This window comes from Chiroxiphia lanceolata, chromosome 15 (genome assembly GCF_009829145.1).
Source record: "Chiroxiphia lanceolata isolate bChiLan1 chromosome 15, bChiLan1.pri, whole genome shotgun sequence".
NCBI classification, from domain to species: Eukaryota; Metazoa; Chordata; class Aves; order Passeriformes; family Pipridae; genus Chiroxiphia; species Chiroxiphia lanceolata.
Window position 1 is genome coordinate 12,084,828 of NC_045651.1, and position 26,982 is coordinate 12,111,809.

Below are 26,982 nucleotides of genomic sequence, written 5' to 3' on the forward strand. Positions count from 1 at the left end.
CCTCCGCTGGTGAGCTTGGAACCATTCCCACGTGTCCTTGACTGGGTACCAGGGAGAAAAGATCAACATTTCCCTGTCCATATCCCCTGCTCAGGAAGCTGCAGAGAGCTGTGAGGTTGCCCCTCAGCCTCCTTTTCTCCAAACTAGACAAATCCAGAGTCCTCAGCCGCTCCTCACAGGATGTGCCTTCCTGCCCTGCCACCTGCTCTGTTGATCTCCTCTGGGTGCATTCAAGTACCTGAATGTCCTTCCTAAGTTGTGGGGCCCCCAAACTGCATACAGTGCTCACACTGAGGCTGCACCAGTGCTGAATACAGCAGGACATCCCCTCTTTCGACCAGTTCCCATCCGGAAGTGTAGGAAAGAAACAGTTGCAGTGTCTAAAAATCTAGAAATGGAGAAATGAGACTCCAGTGGGGCTCACTCAGCGTCTCTGGAAAGGATAAGATCTACTTTTCTCTTCTTCCACTTGCTGCCCTGGAGTCTCCATCAACTAAAATGACCCATCTTGTGCTGTTTCACTGGATTCTGATACAGACTTTTATAGGTGAGTCTTCACCTGCTTTTTGTGTGCTTGCTAAAAACCAAAAAATTTTTAAAAGTTAAAATCAACAACACCTGTTTTGTGAAAACAAAACATTGAAAAAGACCATAGTTGTATACAGAACTTCAAAAGTTTTCTTAATTTACTGAGTTAATACTGGTTGACGTTTGATTTTTTTTCACTTTTTAAAAATGTATGCAGATTCCTCTGTGTATAGGCTTGGCTAGTTTCCTTGTTCTCTTCCCTTACAGCAATTGCATCAGTATAGAACCTTCAATAAGAAAAAAAGAATGATAGGGCAAAGATGCCAAATATCTTCTGCAAAGTAGGAAAATTATTCCAGAAATAGATCAAGGGGAAAAAAATTCTTTTTTCAACCAGCTGTCTTGGCTGGAGGATGTATGTTTTTGTCTGTCCAATGACTAGTTTGTGGGAGAGAAGACCACTACAGTAACAACTATTGGGGTTACTGCTTAATGCCAACTGTCACTGAGGGTGGGTTCAAGAGAGACTATATACAAATATGTGTGTACTTGTATGATCTGAACAATTGTTTCTATTTTGGATGGTATATTAAACATCTGGAGCCTGTTTCTCTCTCACTGATGAAGGACTTAGAGCAGGAAACCTCACAGACTTCAGTGGGACCACTCAGGCAGAACTGATGCTCAAGGTGCTTTGAGTCAAATTTGGAGGCCTGGAGGGTAACTGCCATGAAGAAGGACAGGATTCCTCTCGCAGTAAGACTAGGGTGTCACAATAAAACCCTCTCCTTATTTCAAAGACACGTTCATTCAGTCCTATTAACTATTTCCTTGGGAAAAGGTGTCTGTGGAAGAGGCTTTAGCTGAGAAGTAAGTTTTTCAATCCTTGCAGAGGCTCATACTGTTGAATCCAGGCTGCTGCAGTACTGAAGCTTTCCACACCAACCTGCAGTGCAGGCAGATGTTGGCAACAGTAGCTTCACGGAAATTAAAAGAGGATTTGAAACTGCAAAACCTGTAACTTTCTAGCATAACACTAGTGGGAAACTGCACTGGAGACACTCTGGTGCCTTGTGTCTTCCCTATTCTTCTTTTAATTTATTTACTTAGTTATTTGTTTACTACATCCAGGGCTCTGCTCCTTTCGAAGGGAAGAACAGGCAAATTTTCATTTATTAAAGGGCTGCCTAATGAAGCTGCTTTTGTACTGTGCAGAACTGGGCTGAAATAAGAGCAGAAGACGAACCCATTTCTCCTCAAGAAGCAGCAACATTTATTCTAGCAACAGTTTTAGCTGGTTTTGCACGTATCATTGTTGAGCTGACTTGAAAATATGTGTTAGCTCACTCAGTGACTAACGCCTTGCTCCCTTAGAAATACTTTCAAGGTCAAGGGATGCTTTGTTCTGTGATCACAGAAAGAGGCTGTTTTCTGTTTTTTCTGTAACAAGGCAAACGAACCTCCCTTTTCTAAGGACACTGTCTTGCACAACTTTATTCTGTATTCAGGAATTGAGTTTCTGGCATATCCTACCGTCATTTCACCGCAAAAACTTCTACCCTTCACATCATATTGCATGTTGTTTTGTCTACCTCCATTCTTCTAGCATTTGGAGCTGTGGAAACCTGAACAAGTTGGCTTATCTTGCCAATGGGATAAGCAATAATGAATCTGAAATGTCATCCCAATAACAAGTCATGAGGCAGCCTGCCACAGACTAAAACCTCACCTAGGGAATAGTCCATTAAAGACAAAACAAAAGAGACATGGACACAGTTGGAAGCATCTGTTTGCTCTCTGGGAGTCATGCCAAAAAGGAAAGGTATTCAAACAGCTGGCAAAATAGAAATGTTTGGCAAACCAGGGCCAAAGCTGGAGACAATAGCAGCACCAGCAACTGTAAGTCCTCTTTGGGGTAAGCAAGCTGGCCATGAAACATCAGATTTGCAGGATGATCCTCTTGCTGAAGCAGAGGACAGGTCTGGTTGCTCCCCAGATCCCTCAATTCCTGCTCCACCATATGTAAAGGATAAAATGAGGACAAAAGGTAGAAAGGTAGGACAACTAATACAGACTAGATGAATGTAAACCAGCAAATATTTATTCCTATATGGGAACCTGTTTTGTAGAGTGCTTTTCGTGAAGAAGAAATCTGTTTTAGGGCAATCTGGGAACTGCATAGGCAGTTAAGAGGGAACAATCTATAGCAAAGATTCCAGCCAGGTGCCACGTTGGGAATTGGCTGTTAACACCAACTAAAGCTGGCCATTAAGAGTAAAAGGACAAGGAAAGCATGTATATGCTCTTTTAAACATCAGGGTAACGCTGGCAGCTAAAGCTTCTGTGTGCACAGTGCTTAGCAAGGTAAGTGGGAGGGTTGGCAGTGCACTTTCTGAGAACAGGTTCACATAGACAGATCCCACTGCTCTGCCAGCTTAATTAGGCCCTAATTTCACACATGAATAGATGTTTTGGACTCTGCTTTTGAGGCCGTCAATGAAAGGCAACTGTGACAGCCTTTCTTTTTTGAAGGAGATGATGGTGTGGACTGAGAGAACCAGATGTCTTTCGCAACATGTTTCTGAACAACTTTCAAACGGCCTCCTAGGCGAGAAGATGGGATGGGAGCAGAGTTCCCAAAATCCACTTGCTTAGGTCCTGTCTACGCTTGGGCTGCCAGCGACAGACCTCAGCTTCACTCACCACATGTCTGATGTGAGTGATGTGCTTCATGAGCCTCCCTCCAGCAGCTGGCTGGGGCCAGAGCATGGAGCCCTCCAGCAACAAGCAAAGCCTGTGAGCTCCTGGCTGTTGCCTGTAGTGCCCAAGGCCATGAGCTACCAGAGGCTCCAGGGGAAGCCTTGGGGGATCAGCAGTGTGGCCTGCCCGCAGGCAGGAGTGTTTCTTCACCTGCCTCATTGTGTTGTGTAGGTTGAGTCACTCACTGGAGACTGACAGCACTCACCTTTCCTTGTTCTCCCTTGGCAGCACACACGGCATCCCAAACTGTTGTCAGAGCAGTGACAGGGCAGCCTGTCAAGCTGCCTTGTGACTACCAGGTGACTCGGCGTACGGGCGTCTCCGATGTGTGCTGGGGCAGAGCCTCCTGCCCGAATTCAAAGTGCAAGAACACGATTTTGGAAACCCATGGAAGTACGGTGAGATCCAGAAAATCTCGGAGATACGACCTCCAGGGCTCTATTTCCACTGGAGATGTGTCTCTCACGATCGGGATGGTGGAGGCAGGAGATGCAGGTGTGTACTGCTGCCGTGTGGAGATCCCGGGCTTGTTCAACGACATCAAGAAGAACATACGGCTGGAGGTGGCCAGAGGTGAGTCTGGGGACCCTGGTGATAAACCAGCAGGGAGAAACCTCTCCCTGGATGGTGAAAATCAGACCTTATGTGTACTTTGGGTGTTTTTTTTGGCCAAAAATATTTTTCCTAAATTACGTACTTTTCAAGGGAGATCTGCAACTAGTTGCCAATTTGAGTCACATTTAATATGCAATTTAGATGAAAAAAAAAAAAAGAACTTTACCCTTTTTGCATTTCAAATTAAATATTTTATTTTTTATTCTGTAACTGTATTTGAATTTTTAAAATATGATGGAATTATAAGAGGAATTTATAATTTGAACCGTTCTTGGAATGAAATTCAGTTTTTCATTTGGGTTCCACCCAACACTGAAAAGACTTCTGTTTCATTCATGTCATAAGGAGACCCACTGTGACTACCCACCCTTAAGGGTGCTTCCTTCCCCTTAAGGGTGGGTTGTCACACCCACATATTTGGAAATTATGTATCAGAGTCTTGAAGGATTTCTTCCCCTTCCTACTGTTTTTCTGAGCTACAGGATAAAGCAAGGTCTTACACAGGGAACAAAAAAATGACACCCACCCTCCATGCTGCAGAAAGACAATTTTTTGGGGACTTTTAGAGAGAGCAATTGGTGAACACAGCAGGTTTGCTTGCCTGTTCTAAGCAATACAACAGGAAAGTGGGTGAAAAGTGCTGCAATTGCATGTCCGTCCCTGAATTTGAAGGCAACAGAATCTGTTAAAAAAAAAAAGGACTGGTTGCAAAGATTAGCAAGAAGCTTGTAGCTGAAAAATTGAGCTATTTTATTTATTTTATTTTTATGAGGATATTGAAAAGCAAAATCACAAAGTTTGCAAGGTTTTGGGCTCTACCATGCAAAATTCTGGCCCTTCCATTTCTACAAGAGGGTCAAAGGGTGGGTGTTTGAGACTTGCCAAAAAAAAAAAGAGCAGATCTTTAAATCTGTGAAATTCTCTGGTGGGTCATGTCTTCTGCTAATGAAGCTTTCTGAATAATGACTCTTCTACCTCTATTCTCAGTACCTGAGTAGCTAGGAAATTTTCATTCTTTTCTGGGTTGGCTTCCCTCAGGGTTGGTTGTGACTGCTCTGATCTGGCTTTTCTCTTGGCTGTGTTCTTTCCATGCAGCCCCTCCAGTGACGACAACCACCACGAGAAAGGCTCCTGTTTCCCCCAAAGGTGTTAGAAAAACAACTTTTGCTCCCCAGGCAACCTCTGGTCTTCAGCCAACAGCAGAGACTGCTGTCCTCCTGACAACCACAAACACTGAGTCTCCAGCCATACCTACACTGGAGACCGTTGCTCCTCCAACAATTCCTATGACAGAAAATTATACTTTTCCAGTAACTGTGGTGACAACCAGTGCTCCCCCGGATTCTTCAGCTATCTCCCACGAAGATGACATGTTTTGTGTCACAGAGCCTGGTCCCCTTCCTGGAAGTACAGAGGGTAATCAGCACCAATCTTTTCCTTTTCCTCTATAGCAGAGGTGATCTGTGTGAGTGTGACTCTGTCATTATAGACGCTCTCCAAATACTTATATTTGTACCTGGAAAGTTTTCTCTGAGATGCCTGTAGTTATGTCTCAGTGGGTTTAAGGAAACATGGGCCAGGTGTTGCAGGTAATGCTAAACTGGCACGAACAACCAAGATAGCAGAGGGTCAGACTTCATTCAGAGGAGTTTTAACAGCCTAGAGAAATAATGTGACAGAAACTTCACGAAGTGCAACAGAAATAAACACCAAGTCCAGCTCCTGAGGTGGAGTAAGAGAGACTCACTTAACTATGCACTAAGTTTTTTCTTGATTTGGAAAAGACAATTGAAATGATCTGGTGAAAAGGTTAATTTAGAGTATGTTCTGCTTGAACAATAAAGTCATTGAGAATTCAAAACATGTTAAAATAGAAGGCTGCTTCTAATATTAGTAGTCAGAGTGACCTGTTATCATCCTAACCATTCCTAGGTTGCTCCTTTATCCTCATTAGTGACTTCCATGGATAGATGACTGCACAATTTTGAATGCCATATGGAGACCCTCCTAATCAGTAATCTTTATAAGCATTACTTTTTACTTTGTTTCAGTGACTACTGAATTCCCAAATATACTTCTGACTGAAGAGGGAAGTACAAGTACTGACACCTCTGTCATGATGGAAGAGGTGCCAAACGCAGGTGAGTAGGATATGTTGCAAGGTCAGAAGTTGCTGGTTCAGAGAAATTAAGAAGTTGGTATAAATAAAAGTATTGATTATTCCTAAGAGTGTATCAAACACATACTGATAGTTATTCATTGCATCTGGCAGTAAGAAGTATCTGGGGTCCACACAGAAATTGTTTGAAATCAGGATGTAACAACAGCTGGGACAAACATGTTTTTAAGCCTCCAAAGAAAGTAGATTGTGAGTCACTCACTATTGTTGGGTATCTCAGGTATGAGAGAAGTTAAAAACTGAACTTTTCAACATCCAAGCTGAATTTTCAGATATCTGATTTGTCATCTCTGTGAGTCCTTTGAGCTTTCCATTTTAAATCCTTCCTGAGAGTTGTGAGCTTTGAACCTCACTGAATATATTCAGCCAGATATGGCTGCAAGCTTTACTCTCCAGTGCTCAACACATCTCCTTGGTCATGATGGAAAGCAGCAGGCTATTACCACAACTATCAATCATGGGAAAAAGAACTGGCTCACAAGATCATACATATCTGAGAAATTAATAAACTTACATGAAGTTTGCACTTTATATCTCTCAGTCAAGTATTCAAGTAGAATGGCACAAGTTATTCAGGTCTGATAGTTTGCTCACCAGATGCCCTCAAATGAGAACCAGAAAAATGAAAACTAAACTTCAAGGATGACACGTTTGGCCTTTCAGTTTCAATAAGTGCCAAGAATTTCTTAATTTTTAAAACCACAGCATTTAGAGTTTTGCAGGTCTTCTTTTGTTAGACCTAGAGACTTGCAGCAGAAATGATGTTCTTTAATGCCCCTGGAGAGGGCTCACAGAAGAGACTAAATTGGTCTCCTGAGCATTTGTGAGGGTTTCTCACTCCTGTCTCACTTGTTGTCCTTCTGATATAGGACTGGTTAATGCCTGGATTCTGCAATAGTAAATAGGAAGTTTTGCAAAGGGTCTTAGCTCTGGGATTCTTGTGTGCTAGAAAGAGCCACCACAAAAGCAATAACAGCAGAAGATGTACTGAGCTGATGTGAGTCACCTACACCCCCACCCGTGTGAAAACTTGTGTCAAACTGTCACAAGGTGTGAAAATGCTGAGGCACAACTGACTGCTGTCTAGTAAGGGCAATAAGCCAAGTTCAGTTCTTGACTCGGTCTCCTTTCACTCTCTGAAATAATGCACTAAATGGACCAACCTCAGCCTTACTGTAACGTAAGGGAAGGCTAATTTGTTGGTGAACATTATATTGATGTTAGCACAGTGGAAGAGAAACCCATGGTTGAGAGCCCTCCACTCAAAGCCCAATTCTTGACAGCTAGGTTGGGTTAGCAGGGGTGGGATGATTCCTGCTGATCAGGCTCTGATTCAGTTTTTCTTCTGTATTCCCTTGCTTTCCCCCAGCAACAACCCTGCCAGCACCAGTCACTTCAGAATCCCAAAACCCTCTTGAAAGATCAAGACTCAAAGTGAGCACCAATAGTTGCTCCCATCAGCCAGGTTGCAGCATATTGAGACAAAGTTAAACTTTGACTTTGTGGGGCCTGCAGGTCATGTTTGAGATCTGCACTTCTGGTGTATTTGGGGGTAGTTCTGCCAAACTACAGAGCTTCTCTTCTGAGAGTGAAGTGTCATAAAAAAGGTATATGACAAAATGCTATGTTCACATATCCCTGGGATTTTTAGTAGTTCTTAGGGTTTTATTACCTGTGTTTGTTTAGCTGTAGTGCTTATTAGTCATAATCTCTTTTCTACTCCAGTGCAAATTTCAAGCTCCTCTGGCATGCATATGAGCTACCCATGCCCTGTCCAGCCTAGATTAACTTCTATGTCCTTAAATTCACTAGCAAAAGTAATAGATTAGGATCATAGGATAACAGCAGAAAAATTTGTTGTGAGAGTTCTTGAGTGTTCTTGTAGTTTGTCCCTGTTTCCAAAGTTAAGAAAACTAGAAGTAAATTATTCTTAATAACCCTAGATAGAAAAAAAAAAAAAAAAGAAAAAGTAATGTAGCTTTCAAAACCTGTAATCATCTAAGTTTGACCACAATTAAACTGAGGCAGTTCCTCCACTTAAACATATACCTTTTTTACTACCTCTGCTGTCCATGACATCTTGTCATGTTACAGAAGTGAGAACTCCTTCACAGCAGACAAGTTTCTACCATTTTCTACCATCTTCCTTCATGTGCTGCCCCTGGGAAGCCTCCTCTTTCTTGATGAAGACTGACATTTCCCAACAGCTTCCTCAGCTACCACTTGTGGTGGAAACTGGTTGTTCTCTTTCGGTGCAAGGTGCTTTGTTTCTCCTACTCAGGGTCAGATTTTGCCCTCCTCGTTCCCTGAGAGTTCATTACCCCTTGACTGAAGCAGTGGCAGCCACAGTAGCCCTCACTCCTTCAGGTGACTGTGCCAGTAACAATTTCAATCTCTTTCATTTTCAGGGATTTCAGCAGATTCAGATGGCAAGGCTGAGCAACATAATGATAGTGGAGATAAGGTAAAACTTCCTGTAAGCTTCAAGAGTGTTTGAGTAGAAATCAGAAGGACAGCAGGACATGATAATGATTTTTGATGTATTCATACTAAAGGGGACAGCTTTTGCAAACAGTAGCTTGAACTTTTGTTTAGAAGCTCAGGAACCATCTGTTCATTTTTTCCAGTGGATAGAACCAAAGCCTGTGAGCATCCCATCTGGCTTGGACACTTCAGAAAAAACTCATCCCCCTGACACCTCTGTAAGAGAGGCAGAGGATGCAAAAGGCAATTTAGGAGGGTGTTACACTTCCCTGTGTCTAATTAAGAGGAGGATGAGGGTGAATAAGCTCCTACTTTAGACACTTTATTAAGAAGTACATGTTAAGTGGGATGAATCCTGTTTCAATATTTCAGAAGAAGATTTATTTGATACTGAACAGGTTGTTTATCATGATCAACTTGATGTAACTTCTCTGCTGTGTACTGGCAAGCTCAGAAAAGCCCAGTGCAGATAGTTCAGTGCTCTGAGCCAGTAGTACAACCCCCTCCTGTGTGAGTAGCTCTGAAGTAAACAGGTTCCTAAAGCCTTTTCATTTTTTCTCTTCTCCCTTCCAGTTTCCCAGCTCTGTCATTCTCATTGCCTGTGTCACAGCGGGGGCCATTCTTTTCGTGTTGATGTTCTCACTGTTTTGGAAACGTAAGTATCCTTAAGCACAAAATTGACAAATGATTCTAATACTGGCCAGATGCACGTGTCCCTCTGTGTCTCTGGTTAATCTTCTGGGAACTCTGCCATGGCCCTTGTGACAGTGCTCTGTTCGTTTCATGGGCGTTGCTGTCCTTACTCCAGCGCTGTGTCACCACAAGGAGACCAGGGAGCATGGTTTGGTGAGGATGCAGCAGGAGAAGGCCTGTGCAAAGAACCTTTTCACTCACTTGTGGCAAGTCTGGCTCATCTTGTTGGCTCTTTCTTTATAGTTTATTCATCGCATAGTTTCCTGGAATTGCTCCTGAAAGACATTGGTGTAACTGAAATCAGAATGAGAACCTTTCTTTCCTGCTTAGCCCACAGAAATTTTGCAACTTGCTATCATTGCTTTTGAACTCATTTGACAGATACATTAGAATTATAGATTTTGTTTTGCCATTGTGACGTTAGTATTATTTTGCTTCTAGGTAAACACGTAAAGAAACTTATAATAAAAAGGTAATCCATTTTGTAATTTCCTATTAAAAGTTCCAGTGTAATTTTTCTTAGAGACAGGAAGGTATTGGCCAGTGATTGTAGTGGGTGTAGTACTGGCTTGGGGTGCTGACTACAGGAAGCTTCAGATAATTTCACTGCAGAAGATCAAACTGTTTCCTGGATACTGCTTCTCTGTACCACTAGAGAACTTAAGCAGCTGGTACTTACTGTTGTGTAGTGACCTCAGCTTAAGGAAGTACCTCATCTGCTTTATTTTTGACCTAATACTAGGGAACTGAATACCTGAGCAGGTGTAACTGGTCAGTTCATGTCTTCTGGCTTATCTTGAAAAAAAAAAAGGATTTTCTGTGGACAAACCACAGCGTTGTCGGTAAAATATCATCCCTTTTTCAAAGACCAATAATATTTCAATGGTAGATGGTCCCTCACTTCATACTCCACCTAGGGGATAGGAATTGGGGGCCAAGGAGAGGCTCTTTTCTGAATCCCATGGTGGTTACCCTACAGTCATTATGAGATCTGAACAGCCCTTTCCTATCCATTGCAAGCAAGGTAAATATTTCTCTGATGTAAAAAGTGGGTGTTGCTCCACTTCATTTAGTGGATTCAGTAGCTTCAGGTTTATGTTGCAATGGGAATTTGCTGATGTTACAAATAAGAAAGGATACTCTGAAACAACAAAGTCCTTTTGCCCCATCCACAGTGATCTGTGCTTCTCACTGCAGTGCTGGACCTCCAGAAGAGCATGAGAAAGTTTTCAGTGGTGCCGAAGGAGAAAGCAACATTTTTTCCCTGTGAAGACCTCGTGCATTATCTGTAGATGCCGTGGAAAAGAAAAAGGGCCTGTTTCATGCTGCACTAAGAGATGCTTATGAGCCTCCAAAATATCAATGGGTGTAAGCCACAGGCCAGAGCTTCAACTACGAAAATTTAAAATCTTCGTGCAAATTATGCCACCCTTAACACTCATTGCATAAAGAAGCTTATTTGAGAAGGGGCTTTATGCATTATTCATGGATGCTTCTGGCATCTACCTTCTTACTAACAACATGTTGCACAATTGAATTTATTTTTCTCCATTTTTGCTAATGCTCTTCTTTGAATACAACTTATACTGTGAGGAACAGAAGAGAGAAGATATTACATGGAAGGCTGCCTATCTTCAAATTGCCAAAAGGAAAGAAAAAAAATCAGAAACTATAGTTCTTATTGCTTTCATGTAATCAACAGAAAAATTAGCTACAAGAATGCTGTGAGTTTAAATCAAAAATGCAGATTACTTAAGAGGTACCAATACTGCCTGTGATTCAGCATGTTTGAATGACCCTTGGAGATTATGTTAATAAACTTTTAAATTTACCACTGGCAATTGTATTTTTATGCCACATCCTAAGGCATATGAACAGGAGTTAGTTATTCCCCAGGTGTTGAAATGACTGGTGTGCCATCTCAGCTCTCCAAAGAACTACTGCAGCATTCCCAGAAGTGGGAAAATGCCCAGAAGACCAACCTGGAGGCTACCCTGCCCCTACAAGCCCTCATACCACTCATTCCTATATCCATTAGTGAAGAGGGACTGGCCATGGAGGCTGGGGGGATCACCTGTGGGTGAGTTTTTGTGTGTCTCACTGGGGTCCTCCCCGATTCTGCTGCAGTGACTGTGGGAATGGCATGGGAGAAGGTTCAAATCCATGACACTGTTTGTTACCTCTGTTGCCTGGAGTTCACCAGGGCCAGCTATGGCACTTCTGGGCAGCAACAACTTGAAGTAAGAGCCTTTGTAGCAATAGCATTTGGTCAGAAGGAAACATTATGTGGCAGCTCTGGACTTCCCCACCAGTCATGCTTAGGGCTGTGGTGAGACTTTTGGGTCCTCCAGCATCCTCTCACAGGCTGTAAGTTGGGGGAGGTTCCTCTTTGGGGTCCCTCTTGGTCTTGCCTGGGTTCAACACCCTGGTCTAGTGGTGTTGTGGGAGGCAGAGGAGAGTCCCCAGACAGTGGATGTGGCTCCAGGCTGGGTTTGCTCAGCTGAGCCCTGTGATTGTCACACTGATCACTGCCCCAACACAGAACACATGCTGAGCCTGGGGCCTGGCTCCTGGCACCACTTCTAGGCATGAATCCCACACAAATCTGAAAGGAATAAAAGGAAAAAAAAATCCCAAACGGTTTTGATGTACTCCTTTGAAAAACCCAAACTTTTCTTGTTGCCTTTTTTACCTGTCCAATGAAACCTGCTAATTAAGGCAGCAACAGCTCCATTGCTGCTCCAATTGGCAGAACTGGGCCAATGCTTTTGCTCTTACTAATTAGCTCTTCACTAATGACTTCTTTACAGCAGAGCTGGCTCTCGTTTGGGAAGGTTCCAGCATATTTGCTGTGGTGCTGGCTGGACTTGAAGGCTCTGCTTTTGGGGAGCTGCACAAAGGGAAGAAGAGATGGGAGCCAACAAAGTGAGTTTGATCTGATCAGCCATGTGGAAATGCAGCCCAGAGATGCTGTAGCAAAGCTGTAAGTTCAACCCATGTCGCTGAGTGTTTTTATTTATCTTTTATCCGCCCCAATTACTGAGGCAGAGGTTTAGGTTTAGAGTGGCAATTGGAAGCAAGGAATCTGGGAGGGTTACATCTAAATGAAAATACACTGAAGTTATTTGTGAGGAACTGACTCTGGCTGTCAGTATGTTCAGGGAAAGGTTAAAGGGAGCCTTTTAAAATATAGCTGGAGGAAACAGAAATGCTGCTTTCCAAAAGCAACAGAAGCCCCAGAATGCAGTCTTTGGGTCCAGTGGAAAAAAACTAGATGGAAGCAGCACATATTTAGAGAGAAAAGTCTGTTGGAGAGGATGTCATTGGCATCTGGAAATGCTGGCCTTTATTTTTTAAAGACTTTTACCTTGGAAGGCAAAGAAATGCACTTGAGTAAAGATAAAGCACTGTAGCCAAAAAACCCTCTGTTAACAGATCAAAACAATATACAGGGCAAAGGAGCAAAGTTGTTTGCTTTAAAACTGCCATGCATTTCCCCAAAACTCCAGTGTCCCCCTCCTGACCTCCCACCACCTCTCAAACTCCTAAGCATCTAGATTTGAAATCGCTCAGGTTTGAGGCCTCTCCTCAGCACTCTGAGCTGCTGGAGTGACCTCAGAATTTATGGACTTGCACTGGGAGCCTGTGGCAGAACAAAGTAGGTTTTAATTTTTTCAGAGTCCCTGTCAAACCTAAATGGTGTTATACCTGGGGAGTCTGACTCAGCTCGATGGAGCAAGGTGGTTAGTTAATGAAGGATTTAGCTTTTGGTCCAAGTAATAATTTTTACTGGCCCCCAGTACTTTATGGACAATTGTCTGTATCAAAATGACCGATTAAACAGGGTAAAGGAGGTCTGACGTGAGGAGATAATGACTGAACTACCCAATTAGTGTGGAGGAGGTACAGAAAAGCAATTAAAAAGGGAGATTTGAATATTTTGGTATATGGGATTGACTAATGGGAAAACAGGAGGAAATACTGAAAATAAAAAAAAAAAGGCAAGTGCTGAGTTAGGAATACAAATCCTTTAAAGAGAAACTAGAGGAATGAATTAAATATCATTTTGAGATTAATAAGAGACCTCTCTTAATAGACTTCATTGGAGTTGACTGTTCTGGCGGTCCCTTTACATCTCAGCAGCACATTTCATTATGTTTCTAGGTTTGTTTCTTAGCCTTAATGTGCTTTTCTAGGCATTTTTTAAGGTTAATATAAATAAATCTCTTGGTTCCAAAGGTGAAATGTAATTGGGGCTTAAGAAAGAGCAAGCAGAAGGGAAGAATGTGGCTGAGTACATAGGAAATTAGAAATAAGAATAAATAGCATCATGGGACTTGGGGAAAGAACAGAGATAACCACACAGTGTGAGATGAATGCATGAAAAAGTGGAAAATTTTAGGCTAGTACAAAGAGGAAATGGGACGTGTTGCTGCAGACATGACAGCAGATGGCAAAATTGAGCTGCAGAGACTGAGCAGAGAAACATCTGGAGAGATTAGAAGAGGCTGTAAAGGTGATGCAGATTTGCTGACATCAAGCAGAATAAATGCAGCCTACCCCAGTGATGATGGAGGTCCCAGCCAGGAGTCCAGCTCATGGCTGGCTCCAGGGAACTCTTTCAGCACACCTGGCCTGGGCTCCAGCTTATGTGCCCTCTAGCAACAGAGTTTCCTGCAAGTCTTAGTAAAACCGTGGTTTTCTTGTGCTGCTGAGGCTGTGGTGACCATGCACTTCTTGGTTTCCTCTTCCCACTGCTGTCTAGTCCCAGCTGGCAATAGTGTGGTTTTGGTTTCTCTTACTAACTTAAAACACAAAACCCAAGATTCAGCAGTTCCTGTAATCACACTGTGGAAGCAGTGACCTGGGAAAGGAAATGTCAGCCCCAACTCATCCTATAGCTCATCTCAGCAGGTTCTCCCTCCTGCAAGGAACACTGTGATTAGAGTCTCCTCATCCTGTAGTATAGAATCACAGAACAGGATCATAGAATCATTTAGGTTGAAAAAGACCTCTGGGATCATCGAGTTCAACTTTTGACTGATCACCACCTTGTCAACTAGACAAGAGCACTAATGACATACTCAGTAGGTCCTTGAGTACTTCCAGGGATTAGAGTCTACCTCTTCCCTTAGCAGCTCATTCCAAGGCCTGACCATCCTTTCAGTGAAGAAATTCTTCCTGATGTCCAACCTGAACCTCCTCTGGTGCAGCTTGAGGCCGTTTCCTCTTGTGCTGTCCCTTTTTCCTTGGGAGCAGAGCCTGACCCCTGCCTGGCTCCACCCTCCTGTCAGGGAGTTGTAGAGAGACAAGGTCCCCCCTGAGCCTTCTTTTCTCCAGGCTGAGCCCCCCCAGCTCCCTCAGCCCCTCCTCATAGGGTTTATCCTCTAAAGTCAGCTAAAGAGCTCCCAGTAGTTTGAAGCTGAGATAGGGAAGTCCACAAGGACACTGGGGAGATGCAAACTGTGTGCAAAAACTGTGCAAAGACTGTACAAAAACTGATGGAAGGATTGGGGGAAGGATGTTGGGAAATGATCTTTGGTATAAGTTCACTGACTTTCTTTAGTCTTTCAAGCATTTCTCCAAGGGGAAGGGAAATCCCAAAATAACTTTTGTGGGGTTTGTTGTTGTTTTTTTTTGTTTTTGCTTTTTTTCCGAAGAAGAAAATAAGATGTATGTTCTCTGGCTATTTCAAAATGCAGGGGGGTTTTGGGGTTTTTTAAGTATCTAGAAAAAAAGGAAGGTTTTGTGGCAGTGTGTTTTGGGGTTTGGTTTTTTTCTTAATATCTAGGAAAAGAGGTATGTGATAGGTAATCCAAACCAAGGAATAAATCCTATCTATAGTTGTGTTTTCTAGACCAAAAAATGTTAAGGTCTGGCTCTCCTCTCTTGTGTGCTGGTGTATGTTCTGTAGTTCTACTGATATTAGAGAACCTTGAATCCTTGAAGGTAACCCCTTTTCATGCTTAAATCTGATGGAGATTCATGGCTTCAAAGGTGCTCTCAAGCACCAGAGCTGGTGTCATGCTTAACTAAGCTATCCAGTAGTTAATAAACATCACACTATCATTTGCATATTTAATGCAGGGTACAGAATTTTATGGAAAAATCTATAGCTTTTAATCAGTGATGAATCATTTATGGGATTTTGGATTATTCACTTTACACTGAATTAAGTTGTCTCTTTTCACCAAGTGAGCCTCCCCAACACGGTCTGTGTCAGGGCTGGGCTGCACGGTGATGGATGTTGCTGGGATGAATTATTTATGGGGTGTTAGAGATCATTTGCCCAGCAGTGAACTAAGCCCATTAATTTTAAATCTGTTCATATCCATTCCTGAGTGCACAAAAAGGTTTCCATGTACATGAAATTCATCTCTCTTTCTTCCTCCCACTCCCTCCAGTGCACTAGTGAATTACTCATGGAGTTTGGGTCGGGTTAGTTTTGGATGCAGAGTTTTCCTCAGTGGATGCAGTGACTCTGCCCTGGTGGGAGGGACTGTTTGTCCAAGTCAGTTTTGGACCTGGTGTGAAGGAGGTGTTTGTGTGAGTCCTTCAGTTCTCACTTGTGTCCTACCTTAAATACTGTGGAATGGAAACAACTGTGATTTCTTAGCTTGTCATGCACATGGTATAATCCTCCTTAGTCCAAGGGGGTTGTATCAATGGACCCAGTATGGTGAGCAGGGAAACTGCCATAGGCTGTAATGATCAAGCACTGATTTTTTTTAAATTTTATTTTATTTCAACCCAATGCTGGGAGAGAGCCCTTTCCCAGGGCTTTCCTGTGAGCTCTGCTTCAAGGACAAGGGGAATTTAGTCTCTCAATGGAGCAGGGAGTCTATGCTGCTTTTGAATTCTGCTTGGTGTTTTATGCCCTTGGTCCATTACCTAATGGGGAATATGATGAGGTAATTATGGAAATACACAAATTGCAACCTCATGAATACCAAAGAAATTCATGATGATCCATGCTAAAAGAATGCATAAAAATGCAAATCATTTGTAAATGGGGAGCAGTAAATCTTGTTAGTATTAATAACTTGGAGCATTTAATTGCATCAGGTCTCGATGAATTCTAACCAAAGACCTCTGAGGAGATGGTTCTAAGACTCTATCCTGTGAACTGTGTACCATGAGGTCAAGGGGAGCTCTAACCCGGATCCACCTGGTGGATCCACCTCTGGCTTCTTCCATAGCTGAGGGAGGCAGCAGAAGTACTGCTTGGCCAGTTCTTTTGTGGGCTAACAAGGGGATTGGGTTTTATCTTCAGGATTCTCTCTGGTTTTTGTCATATCACATTGAATCTTGTTTGGATTTGTGGGAGGTGCTCCCAGCAGCATCCTGGGAAGGAAAGAGAGAAGACATTCCACCTGCTGTTCAGCTTTTTGCCTTTTTTTTTTCTACTGTTGTGGTACATCTGGCCAGGTGTGTGAGGGGCTTTTGCTGGAACGACATTCTCTCTAGATATGCACTTGAAGCTTTTCCAAGTCATTATTAAACCATTGTTTCTTTTCCTTTAAACTTTAGCAGGCCTGTCAGTGCCTGGGTGTTTGGTAGGGTTCCTATTTAGCAGCTCGTTCTTCTCTCTTTAGTTCATTCATTGTCTGTCCAGGCTGAGTTATTCTACCCTAATCAAAGATACTGAATGGCACTTTCATACATGAACCCTGCAGCTTCATAAAACCTGATGAAGGAGAGAGGAATATTCCAAGAGAAAACGAGAAACAGTCATGATTTATTGCTTATAAACAGCTCTCTGTATCTTATTATCTTTGCTGTGTAGAAGCCTGAAGATCTAGATTGGGCTTTATAATTCACATTGAAATTCAGTGAATCACATGTCTCCTGTAAAGCCACATTTTTGAATAATACTCAAACCCTATTAAACAGGTACTCATTAAACCACAACACCTTATAAATTCTTCCTGAGTTTTGTTGACAGTACACATCAAACACAAACCGTTAAGTGCTTTTCATTTTCCTGGTAGTGGGCTATCATAATGCATTACATGACAAAATAATGTGTTTACATGACAGATTTAATGCTTGATCTGCTGCATGAAATGCTTCAGAGCACCAGAAGACAAAAATGTAACATTATACTTCCAAGTGTCTATTAATTCTTAACTAATAATAAATTACAGTGGGATGCTGATAGAAATGGATGAGAGAGGCACATGCACATGGGAGGAATTCATGAGGATCGGTGACATGGCAATGAATACTAAATGCAGACATCATAGCTAGAGCAAAAACATAGCATTTCTGTGTTGGCAAGAACTCTTGGAGCCTGTGGACTTGCTACTGCTCCATGAGGGTGTGTTGCTTCTTTTTTGTCCTGACAGACCATATGGGCTTGTAGTGAAGGTCACAGATTTACTTTCACTTGTCCCTCCCTCCAAAATGATGCCAGCAAGCAGTCCCAGCTTGTCCTGTCCTGGGAATTGGGCAGGCATGTGGCCAGCACTGAAACTGAACCCCAGCTCTAGGGACATGAGGGTGCCTCACCTGCCCTTTGTGTCACCCTGGGGCTGGAAGGGTCACCCACTTGTCCATCAAACCTTGTAACAGCATGGCTTGCTAGATCCAGTTATATTTCCTTATAAATTGTCAGCCTGTGCCTTGCCTGACAGCTGAGGGAGAGCCATGGGATGGCTCTGTAGACCTTGCAGATCCACTACAAGCCTCTGCAGGGACATTTTGTAGGGATGAGGGGTTCACTGAGGGCAAAGGGCAATCACCAATCCTCCTGGGGTTTGGAGAACCAAACAGAAATCAACCCTTGCTTACAAACTGTCTCTCACCAGCAAAAGAAAGTAACAAACTTTCTGGTTTTTTCCCAGCCAAAAGGCCTTTTTTCCTGTCTCCTGGTCTCCTCTAGCTGGGAACTGCTTATCCCTGTATCTCCTGTGCAGATCCACACAACCAGGGATGTGCTGATCCATGCAGCCTGTGCACAGAACTAGGCACGTGGCTTCCCACCAGCATCCTGCATATCCCAGCCACACCAGCCCATGCACCTCCAAATCAACCCAAGGTGAGGTTTGCTCCCACGTGAATGAACTGGTGTGTTGGAGCAATGATTTCATGCTTTGGTTTGGGCATCGCTTCCTACTTAAGCTCAAAATAAAGCACAGACAAATTTAGTCTCAGGGCACTCTGTACTTGATTTTTTCTTCTGAAAATTTCAAAGGAAACTGTTACTTTTGTTGTTTGTTGCTTGTTGTTTTCATCAAAAATGGTTGTTAATTTTGGCGTTTCTTTATGAAGAATTGTCCTTCACCAGGCTCCATTTCTCCACACTGCCAACCCCTTCCCTCCATGCAGTCCTACTGTAATTCACGATATTGTTGACTTCCAGCCCCAACAGATAACTGTCAGAGCCTTGAATTTGGAATTTCAGGAGTGATATTCAGCCACTCCACAAGTTTAGAGTATGAGGGCAGCTGTGTCTATTAATCTTTAAAAAGAACCCAAATCTCTGGTTTTTATTGCAAGTGGGAGCTAAGAAGGAATTGGTATGTGAGAAAACAATGCTGTAATGATGACATACAATCAAAGGGGGGGTAATAAACCTGCTAGTTTTCTGTATTTACTGGGGGAGTTTGCTGGGGAGAAGGAGCTGAGGCTTGTTTTAACTACAGACAGCTTTCTCCTTTCAGTTTTTATGGCTTTCTCAATCACTTTGCTCATCTGCTGCTGGAGGTTTTATTTGCTGGTAAGGGCTGTTAACCAGTTGGAGGGTCAGACCAGTGAAGTTATGTAAAATGCAGCAAAGGGTTTGTGGCAGGTTAGAGTCACAGTGCTGGAGGAATGAGGGAGATGGGAGGGCTTCAGCCCCTCCTGTTGGAAAGGTAAAAGTCCTGAGGAGGGGACAAATTGCAGCAAAACAGTGAGTTACATATATATATATAAATATATATATGTGTGTGTGTGTGCAAATATAGTACTGCAAATTGCAGTAAACTCAATATATATCCCTCGCTGTTTTACTGCAATTTTTTTGCTCTTTGAGGAGTGGACATATATACATATCTAAGTATATAAGTGTATATATACACATATTTATATTTGTCCCTGCCCTTCGTGCTGATGGGACAATGGTTTCCTCTTTCTTATTCTGTTTCGTCTTTTTCAGAGAAATTTCTAAAGTCTCCTTTAACAGAGAAATGAATAACAAATGTTGATGCAATGGAAGGAGTGCTGAGACTGCCTCGCCCCAGGTCAGTGGTCTGAGCAGCATCCCTTAGTGAGGAAATGACAAGTTAAACTCCAGGAACTCTTGGAGGTACATTAAAGGCTACTTTTGAAGTGACTTTGTAGTACCTTTCCTTATCTGGAAGCAATCAATAATAGAAATGGAAAAAATTACCAGATTTTAACACTGCAATTGTCCTTTGAGCAGACTTCAGAGCTGTATCTCTGCAAGCCTGGATACAGGGAATAGTGCTGTAGCTGCATCCATGGTGAACCTGGTTTTTTTGGTTTGGGTTTGAAAGTTTATTCTATCCAGGGTTTGGTTTTTTTGCAGAGGCAACAGTGATTACAGGACTGCTTTGTTCTGCTTTCTCAGCCATTATTTATTTATTCCTATTTTTCCCTTTATGAGAGAATTAAAAATTAATCTGGAATGTCATGTCAGGAAGATTGTGAACTATACATATATATGAAGAAACTGATACAGTTTTTAAATTAAAAAAATAAAAATCAAACAAACCCAAAACAAAAAACCTGTTCTCAATATCCAGCTACTACTTTTCAGGTTCCTATTGCAAATTGATAACATAATTCAGTTGACCTGTGAGCACTCTGAACAGTTTATCCAGCTTTACAATTTTTAAAAGGTTTCTAATATGCTCATTTCATGTCTCCAGAGTGAAGGATTCTCTTTAAACCCTCTATTTCTCACCAACTGGTTCGAGGTCTCAGTTACTAGAGAACGGCAACATCTAGTTTTCAGACAAATTGCTGGAAAAGCAGGCATCCTTTTCAAATGTCACCTTCATTTGGTCATCACCTGAAAAATGAGGAGTGTCAGGTTTTACTAAAGCATTTCAGTTCCCTTTTGCTGTTTCAGAATCTTTTTACCTTGAAACAAATTGGAAAAATTTTGTAATCCCTTCTTGTCTCACCTCTCTCAGATTGTGCATGAGAGGTAGGCAGCTGCCTTTCTACCTCCTACTTTTAGTCTTGAGAAATTTCCATGTAACCCAAAAGAAATATGACATGATGACTCTGTCTGGAAACAGGCCACTGTGATGTGACATCTCCTCCTCCCCAGAGCAGAGCAGCCGTGCACATATCCTGGGAGAAATACTGCTGACTGCAACAAGCCATTCGCTTGACTTTCCTTTTCCTCTTTGGAAACAGTTTGTTCAAAGCCCTCTGCAGTCAGGAGCCTGAGAAAATAGTTTTAAAAGCTCCAGGAAAGGATTTACTCTTTGCATGAGCTGACAGACTGCAATCTTCAGTGTAGAGCAGTTAATTGAAAACCAGGGAAGGAAAGGCTGTTAAAAGGTATCATGTGAATCTTGGCTCAAGGCAGTAAAGCCCAGCTTTCAAGCTAGTTTCTTCCCTGTTTTTTCTAGAAAGGTGTGCAAGTTCAAGGAACAGAGATCTGAGGGGGTTTTGGATGGTCATAAAGCTGCTTGGTGATGATGGAGCATCTCCTGCTCCATGATGGAGAGAACGAGTGCAAGGTGCTCACTGAGAAAGCCCCATGGGGCTTTGGCTGAATGCATCTTGGAGTAACTGATTTCCTCAGTTCAAATATATGTATTCCCTCCTTGCTATTGCATCTGTTCTCTCTCCTCTAGCAGTCTGGATTTTGGGTCCAGCACACTGGGACATGGTCATAGCAGAGCAGGTTGGTGTCCTTGCCCGACACCTCCTGCCACCTCACAGGCAGTGGCTGCTGCATCCACCCTTGACAGATTTACCCAACTACTTCATAATTTGAAAAATCACTTTCCAAACTGTGGTCTGTTAACTGTGTATAACATTGGCACTGACTGGGAACCTCACTTTAGGAATTTAGAATTCTAAAATCCTTTTAGAAAAAGTGTAGCCAGTGAGTCTGCCCACACATCCGCTGGTATGTGCAGTGCATTCCCCTTCCTAACCTCTGCAGGAAGGATTTGAGATCTCCTTGGCTGATGTTACATCTTCTGATGCAGATGCATTAAAAATGGATTATTTTTTTTTTAGCAGGCTCCACTATTTCCTGCTGGGGCTATTTATGTAGAACTAGATTTAAACATCTCCTATTTCATCATAAATTGTATTGACCTGGTAAAATCTCTGTCGTTTTCAGCAAAGTCTGTTCCGTTTGGAAGTAAGATATAAATCTCCTGACTTCAGAAAGTTCTTCTAAGAAATCCTCGTCTGAGGCACAAGTGGGGTCAAAGTGAGGTAAAAACTGAGATCTAAAGTTTTCTGTGCTTCCTTCTCACCCACTTGATACCAAAATCTACCACACTAAATCCATCCATCTACCAGAAAATTTTACTTCTCGGCACTTCTAGTTTTGAGTTAACAAAACCCTCACTCTTAAGGGACTCAACTGCTTTTCTCCTGCTGCACCACCCTTGAATCCCTCGGAGACCCAGAAATGAGACACACAACTGGCTGTCATCTCCAAGAAGCTCAGCCTGCAACGTGCTCCCAGGATGATGTCTTGCCTCAATAGACTTTGCTACAAAATCTAGTTGCTGCTGTTTTCTTCTAAGGCATGGCCAGAGCAAGGGGAGGTGCCGAGGGCAAAATCTCTTCTTTATAAAGAAACCTGTGAGTTACAGTGTGTCCTCATGCATTGGAAACCAGGAATTCATTTGCACTCTTCCAAGGGAGTCTAAACCCACTTTTCTTACAAGAGTAGCCAAGCCAGTGGCTGCTCTGGGGTAGGGACACTTTCCTCCGCTGTCTGGAGCTAGGACACTACAAAACCAAACAGAGATTTGGGTCCCACTGGTAGCAGAGAGAGAAAAAATACTGTCAGAAAGGAGCAGGATCCAGTGAAAGGGAGGCCTGGGTTCTGGACCCTTCCCCAACATTTCTTTACATTTTCCATTTGATCAAGTACACAAGCTTTTGGACCAGGAACAAAATGTTTTTCCCTTTGTGATTGTCTTAGAAAGAAGTTTGTACCCACATAGATCCCCTGCCCCTTTTGCCCGTTATGAAGATTGCAGGTTGATCTTCCTCTGGATGATGCAGTTCTGGCTGGATCATTTCCAAGGCAGCTACTAATCCATGTGCAATGCCCCTCTTCCAGGCCCTTCCCTCCAGGATCTGGATCCACTCCAAGAGCCAAGCACTTTTTTTCAACCCCAGAAACTGCCGAGCCTAAATTTCAGATGCAGAAGGTACTTTCATCCCACCCTGAACCTGTGCACAAAGGAATAGCTGAACTACTTGATGAACTGATTAAAGATTTATAGTTCTTAGAACACATAGCTGTCTTTTGGGGAAAATCCTGGATCAGAAATCCATCTCTGCCCTCACTAATCCAAGTATTATTCTCTCTCATTACTTTCTATTGATTCATTTTCATTCCATGTTGCAGCACTGGGTCACCAGTGTGTATCTGATATTACAATACATTATTTAGCTGTGTCTTGACTCTCTGGTATTTGGTGGCATCTGTTAGCATGTTTGACTCCTCTCTGTCTATGTGTTTATTAATGGTACCTGAATTTTTTTATTAATAATATCTATATCTATATCTACTGGTCAATTAGCTGGTCATATTCTGCCTGAATCTGACGTTAATTCTTTTTTACCTTCTCTTTTCTTTCCATTTTACTATGTGCAAAATGTTATCAGGAATTGGTTTTGACTCCTTTGACTTCCCAAGTGTTGCAGACCCTATATATGGTGTTATCCCACGGGAATTTGCATAGGAAAACAGAAGGCAGAGAGCTCCCTTCTGCTCTCATGTAGCTTTAGGCTGCTATTCAACTACTGAAAGGAAGTACATGGGATATTTAGGGTGCTTTACAAGAGAATATGTACCCAGACCAAGTGCCAAACAGATCCAGTGTAGTAGGGCCAGACTTCTGCCTATTTTATCTCTTCATCTATATATTTTTGCCTAAACATTTCAAGCTGCAGATTTCCCTCCAAGGAAGGGAGGGTGGGACCTGATTTTTTGGTGTTAAGGATCCTAGATGTTATTTTAATACAAATAGAAAACCTTTTTACTTCCCAAGGCCCACACCTCACATACTTGTCTCTAAGAGTATGGGAATAAACCATCAAGTCCTTGCTTTATAGTGACGAACAAGTGGCTGCAGCAAACAGCAAGGCCAGTGCTGTGCTCCTGCTCGGGCTGGGTGTAGGGGTGAGCTGGCACTGCTGGCACAGGCAAGGGCACAGATGAGTGACATGTCCTCTAGCTGCCTGCTTGCACAGCCCTTGTCTTTCCCAGAGACTGGTCCCTCTGAAGAGGGGCTGCTCCACCTCTCTCTGGGCGTGACCCACTTGCTGCCTCTCATCGGTTGTGATGGGACTTTTAATATTTTAAAATGTCAGAGAACGTGTATCAGCCCCAGCAGTGATGAAACCTTTCTTACATGTTCCCAGGCTTGTAAAAGTGATGTTGCAAGGGACTGCAGAGCACTTCTGTTTAGTTTCAAATCTACTTAGAACAGCTGGGCTGTACCATCTCCAGTGCTCAGAGCAGCACAGCATGGCAACCACTCTCAGCAGGCTGCTTTCTCCGTCTCAGCTGCATCCCTTCAGGGTGTCTCTCATCCAACTGGCCCTTCCTGAAATGCATAGCAGATGCAGAGTAACAGTCCCCTCTTGGGATTTCTCATCGCTTTTATTTGCTGGACTGCCTGAGCAGCAACAACAATACCTCTAGCATTGTTCTTCATCAATTAGAAAATCCTGTGAGCTCCCTAAATTGCAGCCACTCCACTCATTTCCTCTGTTTTTACAATAATAACAGAAGGCAGCTGGACTGTGCTGTGTAACTCCTTCCTTGCTTGGCCAGCACACCCTGTTTCATCTTCCAATTTAGCATGGTCTGTGATTCTGTGAAGGTTTGAAGGCATGGCAATACCTTAATTCCAGGACTTCAGTATCACAGCTATGCCAACAACTGCCCCATCCCGCTGCTGGATAGAAAAGCTGTTGGAGAGACACCACAGCAGCGTTTAGGGGAAGCTTGGCTCCTGGAACTATGTGTTACTCAGAAACACCTCTATGGGCTCCCTGTGACTGGTAGTGTGAACACAGAGGTCTTGCAGATAACCCACCCAAGTCTTTTTCAGGAGGACTAAAAACCCCTAAATTTTTAATTCTTTTCATTTTCCACCTTACCAAGCATATGGGCCTCAACTGTACAGTATCCTAACCAGAATGTAAATGGCCTAATGTTGTCCAGAGGGACAATTTCTGCCACCCCTGTTCAGACTTTGGCTCCCATTCATCCAAGAAGGGCTGAACCCCAGAGGGCGAAGCCAGAGTTGGTGCACCAGGACTGACTTCCCAGCTAATGCCATTCTTGTGTCCAGAGTTATGGGTGGCATCTGCTGTGTGCCTGTCCCTGCTGCAGTAAGATGAGCTTTGCCTCAGTTCCCTCATGAGAAAATTGGGATCTTGACTAAACCATCTCCCATCAATGCAGTCATTTCTGTTTTGGTGATATGGATCAGGGGAGTGGGAACTCCACCAGGATTAGTTAGAGGCCTCTCCCTGCTTCCTTTCTGGTTTGATTGCATCCAAATTACAGCTGTAGTTTCTTACTGTGCCTTTCTCCACCCAGCACCAATGCTTCTTCCCTGTGAAAGCACTCATTTCCAGTACTGCCTGGCCTTGACTGTTTTGGTAAACAAATTTGACCTTTAAAATGTCCCATGGACATTTTTCTAAATCCTATATTGTTTTGTACTTCTCTTTTTCATCTGGTTCAGTTTTTTTAATATGCTTTTAAGAAAAAGCCATTGGCACCAGAACGGAACCAACATCCTGGGTTTGTCTCGCCAGTGGCAGAGTTGTGAGTACAACTCACCTTCTTCCTTTTGCTTGTCCCTGTGTGATTGAGCTGGATGTGTCCACAGTGTGTAGTTCAAATACTTCCTGTGATAGAAAATCTATCAGGCACTAATGGAAGATGTTCTCATAGTTAATTACTCTCTTTGCTTTGTAGAAAAATAATAATTAGAAAATGACTCCCCACACTTAGCTTGGATTGATCCAGTTTCAGCTTCCAGCCATTGGGTCTTATCCTGCCCCTGTCTGATAGATTAAAGAGCTCTTTCTTAATAGAAAATCATGTGGATACTTTAGAGACCTCTTAACCTTCTCTTGCTGAAATCAAGTAAATGGAAGCTCTTTGGTCTCTCACTGCAAGGCAAGCTTTCCTGACAAGGGTCAGGGCAGGCCAGCAGGGTCCAGGTCAGAGATCACAAAAGAAGAAAATATTTATGTTCTTGGCCCACTTTCTGGAACCCCAAAATAGATGAACTGTGAGAAGGGATTAGGCACTTAAATATATTTCCTCTCTCCCTTATTCATGACTCAAATTATTAGAGAACTAATGGATAAAATTAATCAGGTGCTGTTTCATCTGTCTTCATGAAAAGGCAGGTGAACATTAAACTACATTAAATATTACTTTCTTATGAGCAAATTGAGATTCCATACAAATACAGTTAATTAAAGATTGAGACTGGCCAATTACATGAATATATACAAGAATTATTTGAATATGGATGCTACAAGATTGGAGGAGGGACGAAGGAAACCTGTGTACGCTCCGAAAAGTCCCTTTGAACAGCTTAGTGCTGGATTTCATATTCAACTTAATAAAGACATTTACTCTTAATGAGATGATAAATGTGCTGGAAAATAGGACTAAGTGATTAAAATAGGAAATTCATGAGGTATAGCACTTGGAAAGGGTGGAAATGGGAAGGAAGTGGGTTACTGTGAGTATATGTTAGGAAGAGCTGCCTTGGGACACATCAGACTGGCAGGTGGGCACCCAAAGAGGTGTCTTGTAGTCCCTTTCTTGGCCTCTTTGGCTTCCTGACCTTCCCACTTTTCCTGATGTTGTTAACTGTGTTGCTAACGAGCCCCAATCGTGCTGTTGCTCTGTAGGTCTGCAAATGAATATAAATGAAAAGAAAATCTCTGCCCAGCGATTTTTCCAACCTTTGTCTATTTTCTTGTCCAAAACAAGAGTACCAGAGGCTGGCTTAATGAGAAGCTGGTCACAGGAGCAGAGTTTTGTTCAATAAAGAGAGCATAATTTAGCCCTTGGATTGCAGGAGATTTGTGACATTCTTGCATTCTGCTGGTATAGCTGGGTGAATTTCATGGGTTTAGTGACCTCCAAGCAAGGGCAAAAAATACTGCTTTTCAACTGAAGCAATTGTCTGCAAAAATAAGATATAGTTTCTGGACACAGAAGAATAAAGGCATTGTTTCAGAAACTATGTATGGGATTTCTATTTGCAAAGTTTTCATTCGTTATAAAACATTGATCGGATTAATTCAGCGGCTCCATTCGCCTCTGGAACTGACCTTCTCCCAGGAACAGGCTGCTGAAGTATTTAATATTTAGACTGCTGCAAAAACTACCTGCAGCAAGAACTGCACCAAGGAAATGGGAACACATTAGGGTTCTCTTTTGCTTGTACTATAAGCACTAAACCAGAAATGGGCCAGAGCTTGTCAATGCTCTGTCAATGCCACACAGGTTGAATCTG

General features: G+C 42.7%; 1 protein-coding gene across 4 annotated transcripts; it reads left to right on the plus strand.

Moving 5' to 3' along the window:
* Window positions 1-332: 332 nt before the first annotated feature.
* Window positions 333-11,100, plus strand: LOC116794415 (T-cell immunoglobulin and mucin domain-containing protein 4-like). 4 transcript variants are annotated; one of them, XM_032703064.1, is made up of 9 exons: window positions 333-547; window positions 3,517-3,861; window positions 4,999-5,319; window positions 5,955-6,044; window positions 8,491-8,546; window positions 8,710-8,784; window positions 9,140-9,221; window positions 9,701-9,731; window positions 10,435-11,100. In XM_032703064.1, exons 1-9 carry the CDS (start codon window positions 403-405, stop codon window positions 10,478-10,480), a joined length of 1,191 nt encoding a protein of 396 aa, XP_032558955.1. In that variant the 5' UTR covers window positions 333-402; the 3' UTR covers window positions 10,481-11,100. The 4 variants fall into 4 exon arrangements, with proteins under 4 accessions (XP_032558955.1, XP_032558954.1, XP_032558957.1 ...); XM_032703063.1 differs by having other exon boundaries at window positions 335-547; window positions 10,457-11,100; XM_032703065.1 differs by lacking the exon at window positions 8,710-8,784 and having other exon boundaries at window positions 337-547; window positions 10,457-11,100.
* The last annotated feature ends 15,882 nt before the right edge of the window (window positions 11,101-26,982 follow it).